This window comes from Barbatula barbatula, assembly GCF_947034865.1.
Source record: "Barbatula barbatula genome assembly, chromosome: 9".
Lineage (NCBI taxonomy): Eukaryota > Metazoa > Chordata > Actinopteri > Cypriniformes > Nemacheilidae > Barbatula > Barbatula barbatula.
Genome location: NC_136772.1, coordinates 4,625,474 through 4,647,303, shown reverse-complemented (window position 1 = coordinate 4,647,303; position 21,830 = coordinate 4,625,474). Strand labels below are relative to the sequence as shown.

Genomic DNA, 21,830 nt, shown 5'->3' with positions numbered 1-21,830 from the left:
CCACAATGACATCACGAAGGAAGGCCAATGAGCGGCCGTGACAGGGGTAAAGCCTTCGTGTGTACAGTAATTCAGAACATTATCTGAACTGACTGAGTTGTAGCCATGTCATTAAAAATCCTAACATCTGCACACAGGTAAGTCCTTAGATATCATCACGAGCTAGTGACAGTAGAGATTAGCACAGATCCTGCAGACTGTAAAAGAGACAGGTCTCTCCTCCAGAAACAACTTATGACACATCACAATATATGTGGTCACACTGGAGGACTTGTTTACAATGTCATGTGGAAACAATACGTTCTAACGATGGCTCACTATATACAATATATATGGAATAACGTGTTTTTTTTGTTTGACCTCATAGACTACGAGCATCCTGTAGATTGCAGAGAATACAGGGGCACATGGTACGTTAGCACAATTGTCATTTATTATTGTTATTGTAAACTTCATTATAGGATGGCCGTGTTATGTGGTTCCTAAACATTTCATGTGCTGTTTTCAGATGTCCAGTAAAGCTGGATCAGAAGTTCTGTTCGAGAAAGTGGGGAACGCTGGTGTCGTCACATTAAACAGACCCAAAGCTCTCAATGCCCTCAATCTCACAATGATCAGACACATCTTCCCTCAGCTCACGGTCTGAAAATACATTCTCACAATAGCAGTCCCAGTGATTCATATTAACATGTTATGGACAATCATTTGGTTTTTTTATGGTTACGCCAAACTGCCTCTTTGATTGAAATCTATTTGTATGACATGTAAATTGACATGGATTTTTTTTAGAAGTGGGACAAAGATTCAGAAACGGATATAGTGATCATTAAAGGAGCAGGAGGGAAGGCTTTCTGTGCCGGTGGAGATATCAGAGGTAATCGAGTGCTGCTTTTATTTTGGGCACTTTGGGCGTTGTAGACCGTCAGGTACAAAATGTAATTTGTTTACTCGCAATTTGCTTCATGGACACATTTATATCATTCAAGACCTTGAAAACAACTTAAGTCAGGGAGTAATCATTTGGAATTTTAAAGCAATACCCATTTTTCTATATGTATATGTATTTATTATTGTATTCATATTTTTTCTTTGAGAAATTTGATCACATTAAATGCATTTAAGATCACATTTCAGGTTGCAAATCATGCAAACGATAGTGTTACGATAGGAATACGAAAAGAAGGCTTCACGGTGTTAATGTGTTCTTCATATAACAAAAATTGAAAATGTATGTAACACACCACTTAACATAAATTGATTGTTTTTTCAGCTGTCACAGAAGCTGGAAAATCTGGCGATTCTCTAGCTCAAGACTTCTTCCGTGAGGAGTACATACTGAACAATGCTATTGGTTTGTTTTCACACTTTTTTGCAAGTTCTAATGTTTCAAGTGAACAAGTTGTTTTTTATTTATTGTTCTTAACTTTGTAAACTTTATTTCAGGTACATATCCGAAGCCATATGTGGCTCTTATCGATGGAATAACAATGGGAGGGGTGAGTATCCATCTGACAGTTACACAAGTATACCACCAGATGGCAATGCACATCTTGAATAAATGAGTATTGAAGGACCAAGCTGTGGGCCAGGTTGTCTTGTATTTACAAAATACAACATTCAATTCAATTTATTTATATAGCGCTTTTCACAATGTGCATTGTTCCAAAGCAGATTTACAGGGGGAAATAAGAAAAACCACACAAAACAAACGTGAAGGATAAATGATTTCAATATTAAACGTTTGTGACAAAGGCAATTGTACATTTTTCCAACTGAGTAGGACTCTCATTGCCAATGACGTGATCATCTTTTGATGAACTTATAATCTTTGTTCTTAATTGTAAACCGTTGCAAAAATAATACTGCATGAGGACATATAAGCCAAATGTTTTTTAAGCAATTTTCCAAATGTTGCAGTCATGTTTGTCCCTTCTGGGCTACAGTGTCCTGTTACACACAATAAGTCATAAACCCTGTTTTAATCCTCTTTGCTTTTCGTCCCACACTGTGTGTTTCAATGGGCTGCTCTTTTGAACAATATAATAAAATTGGTATTCTTTGTTTGAGTAACCACTTTTTATAGCATATAAGTCTAACTATAATTAATTGAAGTGGCCATAAGAAATTACACAAACTCTTGCATGCATGACAGAGCAGTTTGAAATATAATATTGCTCATAGTTTCTTACAGTTCTGCCAGTAGGAAAGCAGATGCCACAGCAGTGGGTTCTGTCACCACCTGATGTTTGATTGTTTGGTGGGTTTATCAAGCTTGTGGTGCCATGGGTTCGGCTTTGGATATATGGAGGTGGAGATGTGCTGTAAATCATTTGTTGTACCTGTTCGACGCAGAGCCGCTGCGTGATGCGTTTCGAAATACTCTGAACTGTTGTTTATGAATAAGACAATCACATAAAGTTCACCGGGGCTGTTTCAACCTCAGACATCTCTTAAGTCTAGAAATAGATTTTTCCATTTACTGTGTTTGATGGAAGGAAAGGACCGTAGCCTCAGGATCACAGATTATGTTTTCACAGCGCCGGCAGGCAACGTTGTTTAGATATTCTTCAAACATTCTTTCTTTCAAATTTATTTTTTAAGGAGACTATTTACACGTCACGCTTCCTTGCTTCGATTGAAATATTTAAGATGATGTTTGGGACATTCTCATCCTGCTGGCATAATCTAACGCATTTTCAGTAGCGGTCGCAGATTTACGGACCCCATTGTAAATTTGCTCTCAGTTGTTTATCTCATATCTGTTTATGCCTCAGGCACTGCTTGTCTTTCGAATTAAGGTGTGGTCACTGTAGATTTTAAACATGGAAAATTACTTTTGCCCGTTCCATGTCACTTGCATTTGAAGTCGTTACACATTAAACAATAGAGAGCAGTTTAAATGGTAAACCTTAAACCTACAACCTGAAAGCATTGACCTTATCTGCCAGCTCTCTGATAAAACTGTTTGCTTTATTTTGTTCTTTTTGTTATAAAACCCTTTGATGGACTGTCTGGAGGGCTCTGCCAGATTAGATAACAACCAGATTAAAGACATTTTTAGCTAAATTTATGTTTGGCTGGTATTTGTTATATGGTGTTTTTGGGGGGGAGAAGGTTCTTAAATGTCTGTCTGAGTTCAACCAAACAGTTATGAGAATGGATGAGAGTTTCCACTGACTCTGGGTGAATGAGTTGATGCTCCCAGGCACAACATGTGTTTCCCGTTTGACTCAGAACATCAAAAGATTTAACTATCAATGGAAGAATGCCATTCAATTTGATTTTAGTATTCGCATAAAAAAAGTTTATTTTATTCAACACAGCAGCAGAAAAATCTTTTCTTTTGGTTTGTGTCTATGATACTCCAAATACTGTAAAAAGTTAAATGAATCATACGAGATGAAAGATCTTTCCTTTGTAAAGCATTACATAAAAATTGTTAATATCACGTTTACTTTTACTTAAATTTCCAGATTGTATAATATAAGATGACATTTGTGTCAAGTACAGACTAAAATGTAAGTCATTGTTCACTTACAGAATATCTTACAGGTGTTTAGATGGTTGGAGATGCTTGTTCTCATGTATTCGGAGCGATAAGTTCATTTATTGTGTGAGGTTTGTCGTGTAGGGGACTCGTGGCGGTCTTATCACAACACGCATGTCAAATCCCCCGGGATCAGAGAGTTATTGTCTTTTAATGAGCTGTCCTTTTGAGAACGCAGGCCCCAGGTGTTCACCGTAATGATCGATTTTATGATATTTATTTAGTCAAGATAGAGGAGTGTGTGTCAGTCAAGTGAAGTGATCTAATGATTCATATCGACTGAATTTATTGAAGCGAGGAGATGGCAACATCGTCTTCATCTACTCGCATAATGACGGTTGTGGTTGGTATTTATTATGAATGAGTTGGTCCGAGATGTGCCGTGGCTGGGAGAAGTGCATTGTCTGTTTTGTAGTTTGCTCATTTTTTACACAATATTCAATGCCCCAAACAGAACAATAGAAATGTATTAATTTCTATTATAATTGTTTCTCTTTACCGATTTTTCAAAAATGCAAATAGTTATTTTTGACCTTCCCCTCCAACCAACCGAACGATCAGATGTTTTCTCTGGTCGTGTTGTTGTAGTTTGGCATTTATTTGTGGCCGTGCAAGATGTCTGTGCATTGGGGACAGAGTAGGACAGAGCAGAGGCGCATTTGCCATTTCATTCCTTCTTTTACTGCTTTGACGCTTTGAGGTTACGCTGGATTTCAAACACCACTAAATCACCAAATTTGGTGTTGGCGCTTCTCTGTGACAACAGCGCTGCTTAGGCAACATCATACGTTTTGACACTGTGTCTGCTAAAATTTTCTCATCTCTTTGCCATGTTTTTTTACTTTGGTTATTTTTTTCTCGATCATTATTTACTCACCACGTCATTCTAAACCCTAATGTTTTATAGATGCCACAAATGTAATAATTGGTCCGAAAGGTAATAACTGCCCAAAACGTAATAACATTTGGTGCTCTCCGTAATAAAGACCCTAAACGTAATAACTTTTGCCCTTAAATGTAATAACCTTTGCTCCTTAATGTAATAACCTTTGCTCCTGAATGCAATAAAGGCCCTAAATGTAATAACTCTTATATTTTACACCTGTGACCCAATTATTAAGTAGTCAATAACATTAATAACCTATGAAAGTGGCTTTATATTACATTAAGTACCAAAAGCTATGACATATATTACACTTTGAACTGAAAATCGTTACTAATTTTGACATTTGTGCCCTCTATATGTCTTAACCCTGATCCTACCTCTCTCTTCATTTGGTGGCTGTGTGTAACCATGGTAACCCAGTTATTGATCTCTACTTATTATCCTTCTCTCTATATTGTGTTCTCTCTCTGCAGGGCGTGGGTCTCTCGGTACACGGCAGGTTTCGTGTGGCTACTGAGAAGACGCTGTTTGCTATGCCGGAGACGGGCATCGGTAAGACGCAGTCTTTTGGTTCTCCTTTTTCTCCCTGCCGTCTGTGACAAATTGACATTAATTATGCAAGATGGATGGGGATTGAATTCACAGAAATCAATAGAACTTCATCCTCAAAATAAAGATACAAAAGGAGCAGTTGAATTATGATGTTTGTTGTTTTAACATACTACGCATCAGTGTCTTTACCACCTTTTAAGGGGTCATAGGAAAAGAATGCGAATTATTGTTTATTTTTCTATAATGTACACTTGGGCAGTATTTGGTTTGCCAGTGATTTACACACCCGTTATCTTCCCAGTTCCCAGTCTCTGATGCTAAAAATGTCCAAGCAAGATATATGAAGACCTGCTTGTGTTGAAAATGTGCTACATCTGCCTTTATAACCAACCATCTACCAACAATCGTAACAAATAGTAATTCCTCATTTGCTTTTTGACTGAAGTCTTTCAGAGAAAATAGTTTAGGTCCGTTTTATGTGGAAACAATATTGAGAGGTAGTGTGCAGACAGGGGCACCTGTCTGAATAATAGGCACGCTAAAAATCCTCAACAGATTCCCAGATCTCCCTTTGCCCATGGAAGGAATTCTGTCTGTGCGGTTGGGGGTCCATCAATCTCCCGTTGATATGTAAATAGATAGATCTTGTGAAAAGCAAGGATTTCACCGCAGCATGCTGTCCTTCTGAAAACACTTTCGTGATTTCTATTTTTTGCTATAAATCATTCTTATAAGTCACCCTTTATGTTTGTCACTGGGTTTTGCAAATATCTAAAAGGTGCTTTTCAGCTTAGAAAACACAGTATATAATCATTTTAAAAGTACTAAGCATTTCTTTATTTTACAACAAATGTTCAAAGTGGCATTGATTTTTAAAGCAAAACATTTCACAGATATATTTCCTAAAGAATGTAGCAGCTCTAAAGTTTCGGTTAAAGCTCAGATGTTAGGCTTTATACGTGGTTCACACCAACAGCGAATAATCGCGTTCCACGCTCTTTATTACTTGAGGAAATTTTCGCGATCTGACAATATTTTCAACCTTCGCGGAAGGCGAGTTTGACGCACGAGTCTGAGTCTATACGAGACTTTGAAATGACTTGTATATCATTTCCTCGCGCAAAACGCTTAATTCGCGTTTGGTGTAAACCCGGTGTTAGTTCTATAGAAATGAAACGCTGCATTGAAGCGAGTTCGTTTTTTTGTATTTAAAGAGAAGTTCAGTATAAAATTAAAATTTCATGTTAATTCACTCACATGTCATTCAAGCTGTCCGTGTGGTTATTTTTTCTGTCAAAACAAATTGTAATAACGTTGGAAAGGTCACTTGACGTTAGCTGAAGTTCTGACCCAGTGTTTACCGGTGTGGAGAAAAAAGACCAGATCCAAAAGTTGTTGGATGTTGAATGACACGTTATATTTCTTTGTGCAAGAAAATTGTTTAAAATGATCAGTTTGTGTGCATATCCGGGATCTTTAAATCTTTTGAAATCTACGTCTCGCATGACCTTTCCAACATGATTGTGTGATACAGAAGTCGTGGATCGCAGAGGCAGTGCAATGAAATTGAAACAGTCCCCCGTTGAAGTCCATTGTATGGATAAGAACCCTGGAAAGCTTTTGCTCAAAAGCCTCAATTTGTTTTAAACCAAAGAAATAAGCAAACAGACGGCTTTCATGACATGTGGGTTATCATGATTAATAGCGAACGACTGCTTTACGCACACAAATCAACAAATAGTCCCTGTACAGTAAAAAGGCTTTAGATGATCAATCAGAATTCAGTCTGCAAATAGAAAAAAGACATGTTTTTCAATATTGCCATAGTCCGTGGGATGAACTACATCTGTGGTCACTTTGAACATTCACTGAAAATCACCTCGACATCATCTGTTAAAGGAAATCACAGAAATGTTTTGAAGATGCCCCTTGGTTTGATGTTTTGTTACCTATAAAATTCAACAAAAACGGGCTTGCTCTTTTGAACTTGTTTAGTGTTCAACTAATATACAATAAGTTGAAAGAGAGAACGTTTCCAGATCAGTAACCATTGTTTTCTAATCTCACGCTTATAACTTCAATATATTTAAGCGTTTTCTAATTCTGTGTAAAAAAACAGCATTAGTCTAACAGGTGATGATCGCAGTAAATGGCAAAAGACATTTCTTAGGTTTCTTGTTTGGTTTTGCAGTACAGATATCTTAAAATGTCAACATACATTTTCTTCAGAAGCAAAACAACATGGTGAATTCCATGTAAGGGGAACTAGAAATAGCTCATTCTAAGGTAATAAAAAATAAAGCTTCATTATGTAAGACCTTTATACACCTCTGAAGACATAGTTGTGTATATTATAATGCATTTCTGTCAATAGAGCCAAAAAATTACATTAGACACATTAGACCTTAATATTGTGTTGCCTAAAACAAGCTTAAAAAAGATCTGCCAAAAGAGTAAGAAAAATAAACCTTTTTGCACACGTTTTCGATCATTTCTGTACTTCTTTTTACTCTTGAAAATGATGTTCCAATCGACATTTGAAAAGTGCATCTGGGACCTTGATGCTGTATACATCATATAGTCTGTGATAAATACTGTGCCCTTGAGTGCTATCACTCGCTCCTACACATGTAGACAAAAGTACGCCCGAGCCATTCTAATCATTGTGGACTTTTAATGAAAGCTTTTAGCAGCATTTCCTCCGGAGCTGCACAGCGTCCTTCACTTCTTCGAGTCTTTCCTGAAGACTCTGAGAAGGTGCCGGATTGACAGGAAGTAGCGTTAATCGCGGCCTGTGGCACATCTGTTGAGCGCTTGTGCATGTGCGTGTTTAAATGAGTTTAAATGTACAGTGTCTGGACATCATCACCCAGTTATTCCATTAAGAGCTGTGTTTTTCATTTCTATCTGAATAATAATCCTCTTTGGGTTTGCACTTGTCTTAATGGTTTATTCTGTGGTAAAGCGTCAAGCACCGTCTGTCTCTGAGCCATGAGGCTGGTAGTTCTTTCTGCTTGGCATGAAACTTTTGAAAGCTAGTGTGTCCCACAGGATTCTTGTTTTCGCTTCGATTGATGTTGCAAATATATAGTCAAGCAAGATAATGTACACTTGGTTCTTTTAAAGAATAGTTTTCCTACATATATATGTATTTTATATAATTTACACGCCCTCATGCCATTGTAGATGTATATGACTTCCTTTTATCAACTGAACTTCATCTTTTTATTGGATTCAACATGGCAAATTTGTGTCTATCCTTGGTCACTTTTTTCTCATCTCTCGCATTCGTCTACGGCACAACTGACTGACACGTTTAATGTGGCGCCCATCTGTGTTTTTGACAAAATTGCAACCCCCACCCCGGCAGCCCTGACTCCTCCCCTCCACCCCCATTCGGCTGATGGATTAAGCTATTTGTGTCCTGAAACCGCCGCCCATTGGGACAAAGCGACAGCAAGCGTAATCTGCATTTATGATATTACATTGGCCTCTTGGAATCAGGTCAGGGGGACCTAATCCTGACGTGCCTTATTTACAATTTTACCTCGGGCTGGATGAATATAGGGATAAAACGTGATGTCATTTTCTCAGCCCTGATGCTGAAAAGAAGCACATTAGAATGTTAATAATGGCATGGAGGCACAATTTCTAGGCAGTTCAGAATTATTGAGAAATGTTTGTTTATTTATCTTTTATTTCACTTTTATTATCTTACACTTTACACTTGAACTGTTCATCTGAAATTCTAATAACAATAAGGTTCAAAATGTTAACATTAGTTAACTACATTAGTTAACATTAAGTAACAACGAACAATACTTTTACAGTATTTATTCATATTAATGTTTTTTTCACACATACATTTTATGATAACCAAAATTTCTGTTATCTGTTCATATTTATTGCACAATGAAGTAACATAAACAAAGATGAAATAGTGCTGTAAGGTTCATGTGAGTGAATGCATTCAAAGAATTCATGAAAAAATTTACTAAAAACCTTTTTTTAGTTTAAATAGCCATGTCTCATGTAGGTCCTTTACAGTTTTGATTTGAAGACCCAAACTGCTTGCAAATAGCATCCCTGTATGGGGTTACACAACGAAAAAGTGTTATTAACATATTAGAAAACTTACTGCTAAATCCCTTTGAGAAACCAACCTAACAAGGTATCGCAAATTCATTTTTACGCAGCCATTTTTAGGAAAAGATCAAACCAGCTCTGAGTTGAATCACCACATTTATACATTTGACTCCAAGTAAAGTCTTTTAAAATTGGGAAAATTTGCAGATTTTGAATTAAATGTAAATAAATGGAGTTATGTCAACTACATTTTTTGTGGTTCCTATAGGCCTTTTCCCTGATGTCGGAGGGGGTTACTTTCTCCCTAGACTCCAAGGCAAGCTGGGACTCTTTCTCGCCTTGACCGGGTTCCGCCTCAAGGGACGAGATGTGCAGAGAGTAGGGGTGGCTACTCATTTCGTGGAGTCGGAGAAGGTAATGTGTATTGACCAGCGAAGGCCCGATAAAGCGACGAATGTTTGACATTAACTGCAATAGAAGTCTGTGTCAAAATCTATCGACAGCCTCAAAATGTTTGAATTTTTTTTATGTGATATTTATAAAAGCATTAATTTTAAACCGTAAATACTGTACATGCCACTTTGGCTTTCATTGAATTATACATGAATTATATATCAAGGTTGTATAAGCAAATCTGCCTTCAAGTTATTGGTAAACGCCATCGGCCAATAAAGTGATATTAGTTAGTGTAACTAACCAAATCTTTTATGTCACCTCATACAATTTCATGGTCCATGTGGACAGACAAACTTTGATTATTAGGAAACCAAGCTATTGTAACAAGCCCATGGTTTAGGAGCAGCAGAGAGATACGGAAGTTAGATTAACGTTAATAGCGCTGTCAATATGGATATTTCTCTTAAACAATCACATTGATTCGCTTCAGAAGACCTTTGTTAAGACCACAGAGCTGTGTCGAGCAGTTCTTTGATCGATGGATGCACTTTTTGGAGCTTTAAAAAATGACCCGCATTCACTCCCAATGAAACGTGGTATTATAACTCTGACTGCATTATTCTCTATAAGAAGAAAGTCTTTTCATTCTGTCAGGATGCCTTGAGGGAAAGTAAAACATGGGGAAATGTAGTTTTGCCTCTTTGATATCCCTTTAAATATAGAACAGTACTCATACAATTTTTGGACAGCGGAAAATAAGTAGTGATCATTGGAATGATGCTTCACTTGTGCTCCCTCCTGGGCTATTGGACTGCAATTTTTGCTTCTGATGCTGAAATGAGAGAAGGTACTCAGAGGAGAGGACCTAGTCAGCATATCTCATGCTGGCCAGCAAGCCCTTGGCTTCAGGGGGTGACTGAGCCCTGACGCTATGCCCGGTATATGTGCCAGAGGTGAAAATGAGCACCAGGACCTGGCGCTGCTGGAGAGAGGAGCTTACAAGCCTACACACACTCACACCTCCTCTGGCCAAGGACAGCCAACCAGCAGGAACTGGCATACAAACACAGAAGTGACTTGAGATAAAAATAACCCCAAAGGCCTCTGGGGACTGGCCCTTAGCTTGTACTGCAGGACGAGTTGTGGTTCATTTAGAAATATTGTTAGGAGAATCAAAATGATTGTTTTACCTAAACACATAGCTAGAAAAAGTCGTTTTAGAAAAACTGAAATGGTCTTTGAAATTGTCTATCAGCAGCTGTATGTGTTTTGTTAAATATTGTCATTCCTCTGTATGCAATACTTGTGACAGGGTTTCTTATGACATGTTATTGGTGATTAGTTAAATAATCTTTTTATATATAATATGTGACCCTGGTCTTTAAGTAGCACAGGAACATTATTTGAAAAATAATTGTTGTGTCTTCTATGCCAAGAAACATTAGGATATAATGTAAAGATCACTTTCCATGAAGATATTTTGTACATTTTCTACCCTAAATATATAAAAACTTTATTTGTATGAGTGGATGGCCTGCTAGAGCGCCTCTGATTATCAACTTTAAAGGCAATTTTCTCAATATTTAGATTTGATTTGCACCCTCAGATTCTAGGGTTTTAAACTGTTGTATCTTGGCCAGATATTGTCCCATCCTGACAAACCATACATCAATAGAACGCTTAATCATTCATATATCTCAATGTGCGAAATAATTCTTTGAAAAGATAAGACTGGTTTTGTTGTCCAGGTTCACATATACAATAACAATTTTGGGGTGAGCTAGCCCTTTAAGCAAGTGTGCTCAGAAGTTAAGACAGTGGTTATATCTTTATAACATAATTTTTTACACGACTGGAGGGCTGTAGTGAATACAGAGAATGTCTGTAGAGTGATGTGCTATTGGGTTGTATGCCAATGACCAGATATCTAGCCAGCAGAGTTGCAGATTTTATGCAAAGATGTATATTAAATACAGCAGAATACAAACAATGCCTTGTCTGCAAAGGAATTAAGCTAAGTGTCTAGGTATCTGGAACAGCGTTCATATCAGGAGCAAACTACATACGCAGCTTTCTTCAGAACAGAACCGTGTCGTTTTTCTGTAGTTCACTCTGCAGTCTCCATCAGGAAGTACTTTGTTAACATTCCTGTTGTAAACAGCACGTCTAAGCACACATTCCCCTCTCCTGTGTTTCTTCAGAGGACATCAGCAGCCCACTAGATGTAATTAACATTTCCCCCCGTTTCTCTCCTGTCAGATTGCGTCTCTTGAGAAGGATCTTGTTGACCTGAAATCTCCGTCTATGAGTGATGTGGCTCAGCTACTAGATTCCTATCAGGAACAGGTACGTGAGAACCACACGGCTTTAAAAACGGTCAATCTAGGATCTTAGACATCTACAGCGACAATGGGGGGCTTACGGTATATAAGCTGTCGTCATAGCGACAGCACGAAGTATTGATAAATGTGACCCTTGATCACAAAACCTTAAGTAGCACGAGGACATTTGTAGTATTTATAACATATGTACCACGTATCAATAGAAAGCTTATTAATTCAGATTTCAGATGATGTAAAAATCTATATTAAAAAAATGGACCATTAAAGTGAAAATTCTGTCATCATTTACTCGGCTTCGAGTTGTTCCAAGTGTGTTTACATTTCTTTGTTCTGACGAATACAGAGAAAGATATTTGGAAGAATGCTTATAACCAAACAGATCTCAACACCCGTTGACTCAACATTTACTTTATCATTTTTTTGTTCTGTTGAGCACAAAAGGAGGCATTTTGAAGATTGTAGGACAAGGTTCTGTGGTACTTCTGACTACCATTGTTTTTCCCTACTATGGTGTTGAGATCTGTTTGCCCACCTTATCCGAAGCTTTGCCCACCCTGCCTCCACCCGAGCCGTTGAGAGAGAGCATCCATAAACAGCCGTTGCTGTGAAAAAAACTGTTCCATTGCAGCGAATGGACTTTCTCTCTCAGAGATTCTGTGTCAGAGTCCTGTACGGGTCCTGTTTGATAAACCCGCACACACAGTAATTAAAAGAACACCCGACAGCAGTACTAGCAGTAGTACGTTCAATGTTTGCAATGAACGTTGTTCTTTTTGTTCTTCAGCTGACTGACAATGGTAATGTTTAATAAGGAACTCAATATTGCGTGTTTGTACGGCTAGGCTTCGAAAAGACCTTACCACAGTATGTCATTTATAAAAGAGCGGGAATTGTTGACAAATATAGTATTATAATATAAAATAACAATGCAGAGTGGAAATGTCATGGACTTGTTTAACAGAGGAACTACAGTCAAAGTCTGTGCACCTATGGTACGATACTCAAAGTTGGCTTTCAGAGCTTTGGTGAGGAAGTATGATTGTGATCTGTGTTTCACCCCCATGATCATCGCAGAAGACTTCATGCGATCTGCTAAAGCCAGAGACAGTGAATTCACCACCAACAAGAGTGATCGACCCTTAATTGTGCAGTTTGCTGCCAAGAATGCACAAACTCTGGCAGACGCAGCATGTGTGGTGTCACCTTTCTCAGACGGGGTGGATCTGAACTGTGGCTGTCCACAAAGGTGGGCTGTGTCTGAAGGTTACGGAGCGTGTCTGATCAACAAACCTGAAATGGTCAGAGATATGGTGAGACACGTTCGAAACCAAATAGAAAATCCCAACTACACAGTGTCCATTAAAATAAGAATCCATAAGGATATCAGGAAGACAGTGGACCTCTGTCAGAAGGCAGAGGCAGCTGGTGTATCGTGGATTACGGTTCACGGTCGTACAGCTGATGAGAGGCACCAGCCCGTTCACTACGATGCCATTAAGACCATCAAAAGCAGCCTGTCCATCCCCGTCATCGCCAATGGAGACATCAAGAACATGCAGGACGTGGAGTCCACCCGTGACCATACGGGTGTGGATGGTGTGATGGCTGCCCGTGGGTTGCTGGCCAATCCTGCTATGTTCGCAGGGTTCGAGGAGACCCCGCTTCAGTGTGTGTGGGACTGGGTAGACATTGCTTTAGAACACGGGACACCTTTTACTTGTTTCCACCATCACTTGATTTACATGTTGGAGCGCATCACCTCTCAGCCTGAGAGGAGAGTGTTCAATAATCTATCCAGTACTTCTGCGGTCATTGACCACCTCCACAATTCTTATGGCTCCTTATAGGTTGTTTTTAATGAATGTAGATTTTAAATTGATATAAAAGCAGAAATGCAGAATTGTTTTGTAAAAAAAAAAAAAAAAAAAAAAAATCCCCTGGTTAGGCCTGGTTTCCCTCCGAGGTTTTTTTTCTCCTCCAATGGAGTTTTGGGTTCCTCGCCACCGTTTGCATACTGTTTTGCACTGTTTTGCCTGGCCGGGGGGGCTGCTAGAATTTGGTAGTCTTATTTAATTAACACTGCATATAGGAATTTATTGTGTGTCTGATATTTGACCTGTGTTTTGAATTCCATAACCTTTTATGTTTTACTTATAGTCATTTTTTCTTGTACAGCTGCTTTGTAACAATGAAAATTGTAAAAAGCGCTATATAAATAAAGCTGACTTGACTTGACTTGACTTGACTAATTTAATTCCGTTCCCGACCCATTTGACAAAAATGCCGCGACCCGCACCTGCATTACATCTACATGATGTAGACAATACCATTTATTTTCTCACGCAACCAGTAACAAAATATTAGGAAATCCTGGTTAATATATTTTTAAACATGTAGTTACACAATATGGCTGAGTTTCAGAAGAGACAACCAGAGTGAATCCACTCAAATATTGTCAGCTCATAGTAGCTATTCTATATTTGATGTGATTGTTCATGTGATATTAACAAAAGTTTCCCTTACCTTTTTCCTTACCAAAGCCTTCAAGGCTAAACCAGGAGCATGATGACCTTAAACGTTTATTTAAATTGTGATAATGTATCAAGTCCTCACTAACTCATGTCCATCAGTTGCACGCGATTGGCTACAATGCTCAATGCTGTAAAGCACGCTGCAATCAGAAACAAGCTCTTCACACAGAGCTTGAACACAAAAAAACACAGTAGTATTGTACAACCGTGCTTACAGACATGCCAACCGCAGAGGATGACAAGCAACCGCAGTCACCACTACAACTTCAATGTTCACTTTTTTTTATGATGAATGACACATGAATGGGCTACGAAAATAAGACAAAAGAGAGTAATCTTCTATTCCTAACTGATTCGAAAGGTAAAAAATACTATTAACATGAATCAAACATGAATCCAAAAGTTCTTAAGCACCAAACAGAAAGGCAATGTCTGCTTCTAAATGCAGTTTTAAATTTTGAAATGACTTTAGTCAGGGAAAATACAAAGCGCTTCAATAAACACAAACGCGCGTCTTTGTATCCATAAACACAGCACACACGCAACATAATGCTCACAATTTCTCACAGAGACGACACCTTCACCAGACCCATTTGGACGTGTGTTTTCTCCAAAAACATTTCAAATAAACATCTGACTCCAATGTTTGTGTGTTCTTTATATTATTACGTATTATTATGTCTTCTCTGGCTTGAATTCAGTCCTGTTCATACACTTTAAACACTTGGACCGACTTGAACAAGATATAAAGTCCTCTGCTGTGTTTTACTTCTCTCAATACACTCACGTTGTGTGCTCTATATCTTAGCAGAACAGATTTATGGCCATTTATGGTTAATGCTATAACGCTGAATGTGTCAAGTTGGTGTGTTTAAATGACTCGTACACTTTATGCGTCACATCGCTTTCTCGAGAACCTGGGGAGGGAAACGGAGCTTACTTTAGTCAAGACCCTTTCCATTTGTTCATCTTACATACACACTTCAGAGCTTTAGCTTTTATAGTTTTTGCTACTAAACCATAACCTAAACCATTTATTAAGGAATTAAACCTTTAAACCCTCTGGACTGAGATGAGAGACCTTTTATAGCATCATACGTTCGTCTTAAAAACCCTTTCTCTGCCAAATGCTAGAACAGCATTGCATTCTTTACTAAGAATGCAATAACGGCAGACTAGAATCTCTGGTGCACTTCACAAGTATAGCGCTGTTTGTAAAGCACTTAAAATCATTCATTTATGAGGTTTCATTACAGATAGGATGCTGACCATGTAGTCAGACGAAAACAAGGTAGCAAACAGAGCCCTGTTCTCTATGCAGAGAGTGCTATGGGTGAATCATGATTCATTGTCAGGATTTTTTGACATTAGAGAGCAAATGCTAGTACGCGGATGTGCATTGTGGTTTCAAGCCCTTTCCATATGCATAAACATGTAGTAGGCAGCCAGACAGCTTACTGGGTCCTCAGTAAGAGCTTATATATGGATCACTTAAAACAAGCATGAAATTAAATGTGGGATGCATCTGAAGTGAATTCGACCAGTTTCTCACGCCTACACAGAAATGAAGTGCTATATGATTTCTGAGAAGTCAAAAATGGCCACACACACACATACAGGCACATAGAGACAGAGGTTTAGAGTTCTTCTGGGTCTTTCTGTTCTGTACTACATCTGTGTAGCTGCACTCCAGCTGGTATTTTTCAAACTGTTGTTTTGTCTCCTCAGAGCTCTCTGGATGCTGAGAAACCATTTACCCTACAACAGCACACAGAAGACATCGATAGGTAAACCTATACGCTCCTTTCTAACCTCAGTACCCCGCGTTCCCAAAAATAAAATGCTTTGTTATATCGCCAAACGCCTTACATAGAATAAAATGAAACTGAACCTCCCCATTGAAAAATTATCCATCCATTGTTTTATTAAAGAACATCCGGTCTTATATTGTTTGCAGTCTGATATTGCATTTCGGATTCTGTATTTATACTATTCACAGTGACAACAAAGTTTGTTTCTGAAATAAATAGTTATTTAAGAGCATTGAGGTCAATATACTGTATTTTGGGAAAGATCATTGTTACATGAATGTTTCTGGTTGAACACGGTCAATTGATTTTAAGGTGAAAATATAAACTTAGAGCTTTTCAGACTTTAACAACTCAAATAGGACAAAATTTCTTGCCAAAACCCAAATGGTAAGTAATACTATAATCAGCCACAGAACGAATTTACTTAATTATTATTAAGTTAATAATTGTTTTACTTTTCCCAAATACATATATTACTGTTGTATTGCTTAAAAGTGAATATGAACCTGTTTTCTTTGCAGTATTTGTGGTGTGAAAAATACAGAGCCTTTTTTACCTGTTTCTTCAGTTTCATTTCGTGCAAATAAATGCAAATAGAAACAATAGTTTTACTTGAAATTTGTGAGAAATTTTGTTAGCAGTACACTGAATGAAACTAAAATGATAATTTTACATGAACACATAACATACATTCAGAAAAACTGACAATATTTTGGTAATGTGGCTGTATATTTATATATTTCAAAATCATGATTATTGTCAATACCAGTACATTGGGACACCTCTAATACATTATTACTAATGTTTATTAAAGTGCGTTGCATTCAAATAAAAGGATTAAATATTATTGAATATTACTAAATATCATTCTTCTTGATATAACAGTGCTGGTGAATGTGCACAAAAGACATTGAACTGTGGCCGCTGTGTAAATGGCCTGCAGCATCCCCGCTGGCTTCACATCAATACACTTCACACTTTCCAATTGATTATGTGTCTTTGTTTAATTGGATAAGCCTTCAGGTGACGTTCACACTTTGAGGCTTCCAGGCGGTTGCCATTATGAATCCCATAATTCCATGAACGGGGACAAAGTTGGAGTTGTAGATCAAATGACTGAATTCTTGCGCATTAGTGACGGTGAAAACTGAGTTTTGTAGCAAGTCTAAAGTACAAGTTACCTTTGCGTCTTAGCAGTAACTTGAGCATTTAGTGGAACATATTATTCATGAGTGTAAAAAGCTTCTGTTTACCTGTATTGCATATGAGTCTTATGTAACATGAAAGAAGGATAAAAGTCAGGCTGGAGCTAGGACCTGTATTACCATTATAAAGACTTTCCAGCAGAGACGCTGTAGGACCCTCGATAACATTACTGAGGCTTTTAGCTGAGATACTTATAGGTATCTATGGAGATTCTTTCCAGCAGAAAGACGTTGGAGAGAAAGACGGTCACAAAATCCCCCCAGAGGAGGTTGCTTTCATTCAGGGACAACCAGACTTTCATCAGGGCCAACGGGACTATGTACTGTAGAGGAAGGGGAAACGCGCTTCGTAGAGATAGGCGTCCGTTTAGGGCTACCGTACATAACATGGTGGCGCAATATGGCGAATTCAATGTATGTAGGCCCGTATGTAGATTTAAATAGCTCATTCTTAGGTAATGCAAACATAACGGTTCATTACGTAAGGTCTTTATACACCTCTGAAGAAATAGTTTTGTATATTATATTTTATTTCTATATGATTTTAATTATTCAAAGTCAAAACATTTTGGAAAATTAAGACTTCTTTAGCATAGGCTATAACATTTCTTTCCAAAGCTGACATTTTAAATAATTATGAATCACTATCGATTATTAAAATACAATAAATCTATTTGTTATGTGTATTATTAACATTGCCGTGGGTAATTCATGCAGAAAAATATCATTTTAAAATTAAACCATTCCTACAGAAGTTCAAATCAAATGAATACCCTAATTCCACTTTTGTTTGCTACCTCTGTTCAAAACCAGAAATTAATTTGACATTTTTTGATTCCCTTCTGAATGGCACACGACCCTAGTGTGTGTATTTACATGGTCGCAGGTGTATTCTTGTTTATTTCATTGTTGTTCTGCTGTTGCAGACTCTTTTCAGCTGTCCGTGTGGAGCAAATCCTGGAGAACCTTCGTAAAGATGGATCTGCATTTGCACAGAAACAGATCGAGGTGAGTTCAGGAACAAAGATTTTTTGAACTCTGTATTAGCACAGAAATCTCACCCGTATGCAGGATCTGTCCCAATAATGACAAAACCCTAAACAAACGCAAGATGTAAATGGAACATAATGAGGTATATCTTATTTTGAGTAGTGACAATGGAACCATCCGTTGGTACTTATCTTTTATTTTGCATACTCAGGGAATGCTACGTCATATCATAATGCAGCATATTTATTCATTCTCAGTGTTTTTAGTTAACTGACTGACCTCATATACAGGAGGCACCGAGGTTGGCTTAACGTGTTTCATTAAGAATTGAAGTGTTTTCGGAGCCGATGGCCCTGTGGTTAGTGCTCCGACTAATATCGCTGTTGCGCTCCGGTCGACCCGAGTTCGAATCCCAGCTCAAGCTCCTTCTTTCCCGATCCCACCCCCTCTCTCTCGCCCACTTCACTTCCTGTCCTCTCTAAAAAATAAGCTAACAAAATAAAGGCAAAAATGCCCTCAAATAAATTAAAACACAAAAAAAATAATTGAAGTGTTTTTTCCGGAATATTTTACTAGATGAACATAATGATCGTGTATAGCATGTCATTTAAGGTCTCTCTGTGCACTTTGCTGCTTACAAACTCTCTCTCTCTCTCTCTCTCTCTCTCTCTCACTTATTACATAATGTGCCCTAAATCGTATTATAGCTCATTAGTATTTTAAAGCTTTTCTGTGTTTTTCCCATAGCGCTGTTTTGCAATGCCTCATTTTGTTTACAGTCGGCTTTTAGAGAGGAAATTGATGTTTGACATTGTAATGTTTCACTCTTGAATCTTTACATAAGCTGTTGCCCTGTAAATGTGTCTTTTTCTTGTTGCCTTTCATAGACAATCCATTGACCTGAGTACATCAAACACAGTTACACATGTAGACATTTCCACAATACATTTTGTGTCAACTTTACACATTACACAAGGTCATCCAAGGTTCTCGTCTCTAAAACCACGCGGTCCCTTTTATCATCATTACCTTTTATCCGTACCCTTGTGTAACCTTCGTGTTCTCTTATATGGTCTTATGGGTAACGTTTTTATGATGTCCTCAGAAGTGTAACTAGCGGGATCAGTTTTCATTTCAAAGTTCATCTCCTTATTAATATTTTATTTTAAGATTTTACTTGGCCACAGTTCAGGGAGAAAACTGTAGCAGTAGTGGTCTGAACAGTAATCTTACTATGCATAGCACCTATTTATAAACGTCTGCCTTCTTACGCCCCTGGGAGTCACAATTGTCATCCTATTTGACACACGAGTCACCAGTGCTCTCTCTAATTTTGTTTCTACGGAGCAAAACCTATTGTGTTAACCATTCACCCACCCGTGTAGTGTTTTTTTACAAGATCTCTTTAAAAGATCCTCTTTTTTAATGTCCCAGTGAAATACAAAATTACAATTCCTATTTTTTCATGAAATATTGCAGCGTTTATTGTAAATAGTTTACGAATGTGGGTCATTAACATCTGAAAAATCACTTCAGTCCCGTAGTGACTGTCCATCTTAATGCTGTATGTTAGATGGCTAGGGTGGAGCATCCGTTAACTCCTCCCCTTCAACTTTCAGTCTGCCGTCAGTTTTGTTTCAAAATGCAACGGCTGTTTTTATACATAGCATCCAATCGAAGAGAAAGACGAAAGTCACGCCCACTATTTTCTCATTCGAAATTCCATTTTACATGGAAATGCGTAAAAATAGGGAAGTAAAAAGTATCGGTTCACAGGGACTTTAAGTTAAACGCAGTAAGTTAACCCAGGAAAATATATATTTCATAGTATTCCTCATGAATAAAACTTATCATTTTTGTATTTTACAGATTCTGGCCAAAATGTCTCCTACATCACTGAAGTTAACTTTCAGACAGATTCAGGAAGGAGCAAACATGAGTTTACAGGAGGTCTTGGTGATGGAGTATAGACTCAGTCAAGCCTGCATGGTATGTAACATCTGTGTCATTTCATCCTAATCAAATCAACGTTTCGGTTATTACTTTAAGGAAGGTATTTGTATTAATAATGTCATGGGTTTTTGCTAAATGTACAGAGAGGACACGATTTTTATGAGGGAGTTCGAGCTGGTAAGATGCACATTTTTATAGCCGTATAATTATACAAAATAATAGATTTTAAATGTTAAAAGATTTCATTTTAAGTATATTCACATAATGTAACACATTATAATCTTTTGACAGTGTTTAATACAGGTTATTATAAAGCCAGCTTTTACCATTCTTAAACATTCAACGTCATTCAAGTGCTTTTGTTCCTGTTGCAGTGCTGATCGATAAAGACCAGAGTCCAAAGTGGAAACCCTCCACGCTCTCTGAGGTTACAGAACGGGCTATAGAGGATTGTTTCAGTTCCCTGGGTGAAAGAGATCTCAAACTTTAAAAGAAACTGCTCAAATGCACCCACTTGTTACTTTCATCTCTGAAATGTATAAAAATCGTTGTTATTTCAGCCAGCATAGCTGACATTGTGACCAGTGCTGGTTTCGTTGAAGTTTTTTCTTTGCGTTTCTGCTATTAAGTGGCATTAACACTGATCTAACATTTCAAAGAAGCTGTTTTAAAGGTGAAGTGGGTTATTTCTGTGGCACTAGTAGTTCCCAAATAACTTTCCTTTGAGTAGCTGCATGGGCAAAAATAATGGTGAGCGCTTGGGGTGTGCCTACTTTTTGTCTGTGTGATGGTCAAATTGACGTTTTTTGTGCTGCTGGCATTACAGGATTCACACCTACTGTAGAGCATTTATCAAGATGAGGTGCAGTGAATCGTATCTTTCATTTCTGAATGTGTTTCTTTACTCTGTGTGGTCATTTTCCGTATGAAGACACTTTTTTTACACGTTGCATCACAAGCAACCCATGATAAACCTTGTCAAATTAACACACAAACATTGGCCACCATTCAGTACAACAGGAATAAAGTGACTAACATTGACCACAGTATTTACTACACAGACCTACATTACTGAGATAGCAAAGCTGACAAAAATAGATGTAGGCAAATCCGTGTTGCCTTAAAATCAATCAACTTCTTACATACTGTATGTATGGATGTTCTTTAAAAAATGGTGTGACTTGTACTTGTGTTAAAAATATAACTTATATCTTGTTTGTTCGATTGCAGGTTTCTCATATATCGTTTTAACTTGCCAACAAAGATTCTTGATAAAAAAATTAATAAATCAGAATAAAAAGTTTGTTTAGATCTTTACGTATTACACTTTTTTTGTGTGTGTAAACTGAACAGTCTAGTCTTCTGGACTCAACAGATAATTAATGAATTAATTTGTTCTCAGATTGATTTAAAAGATCAATACCATTTCAGCAGACATGATAATCTGCTTATCACTAATGCGTACTAATGCAAGCTTATACTTAATGTTAGGGGTTTAAACAAACCCTAAGTATTAAAGGAACAGTTCACC

At 37.7% G+C, this 21,830-nt stretch overlaps 2 protein-coding genes across 3 annotated transcripts; both read left to right on the top strand.

Annotated features, from left to right (window-relative positions):
* Positions 1 to 7: 7 nt before the first annotated feature.
* On the top strand, positions 8 to 21,616 carry hibch (3-hydroxyisobutyryl-CoA hydrolase). 2 transcript variants are annotated; one of them, XM_079465046.1, is made up of 14 exons: positions 8 to 137; positions 368 to 410; positions 509 to 640; positions 790 to 874; positions 1,271 to 1,351; positions 1,444 to 1,496; positions 4,907 to 4,985; positions 9,340 to 9,485; positions 11,727 to 11,813; positions 16,069 to 16,127; positions 18,283 to 18,364; positions 20,216 to 20,335; positions 20,443 to 20,476; positions 20,674 to 21,616. In XM_079465046.1, exons 1-14 carry the CDS (start codon positions 106 to 108, stop codon positions 20,787 to 20,789), a joined length of 1,149 nt encoding a protein of 382 aa, XP_079321172.1. In that variant the 5' UTR covers positions 8 to 105; the 3' UTR covers positions 20,790 to 21,616. The 2 variants fall into 2 exon arrangements, with proteins under 2 accessions (XP_079321172.1, XP_079321173.1); XM_079465047.1 differs by lacking the exon at positions 11,727 to 11,813 and having other exon boundaries at positions 52 to 137.
* On the top strand, positions 12,572 to 13,712 carry LOC306899070 (tRNA-dihydrouridine(20a/20b) synthase [NAD(P)+]-like). The gene has a single exon (XM_079465048.1). It carries the CDS (start codon positions 12,736 to 12,738, stop codon positions 13,654 to 13,656), a length of 921 nt encoding a protein of 306 aa, XP_079321174.1. The 5' UTR covers positions 12,572 to 12,735; the 3' UTR covers positions 13,657 to 13,712.
* Positions 21,617 to 21,830: the final 214 nt, after the last annotated feature.

What these genes read in the sequence shown, in the direction of transcription:
- LOC306899070 (XM_079465048.1), top strand. Translation starts at nt 12,736, where the DNA reads ATGCAGAGTGGAAATGTCATGGACTTGTTTAACAGAGGAACTACAGTC.
- hibch (XM_079465046.1), top strand. Translation starts at nt 106, where the DNA reads ATGTCATTAAAAATCCTAACATCTGCACACAG. An exon ending in ATTTCGTGGAGTCGGAGAAG is followed by an intron (nt 9,486 to 11,726) that starts GTAATGTGTATT and finishes CTCTCCTGTCAG; the next exon opens with ATTGCGTCTCTTGAGAAGGA. An exon ending in CACACAGAAGACATCGATAG is followed by an intron (nt 16,128 to 18,282) that starts GTAAACCTATAC and finishes CTGCTGTTGCAG; the next exon opens with ACTCTTTTCAGCTGTCCGTG.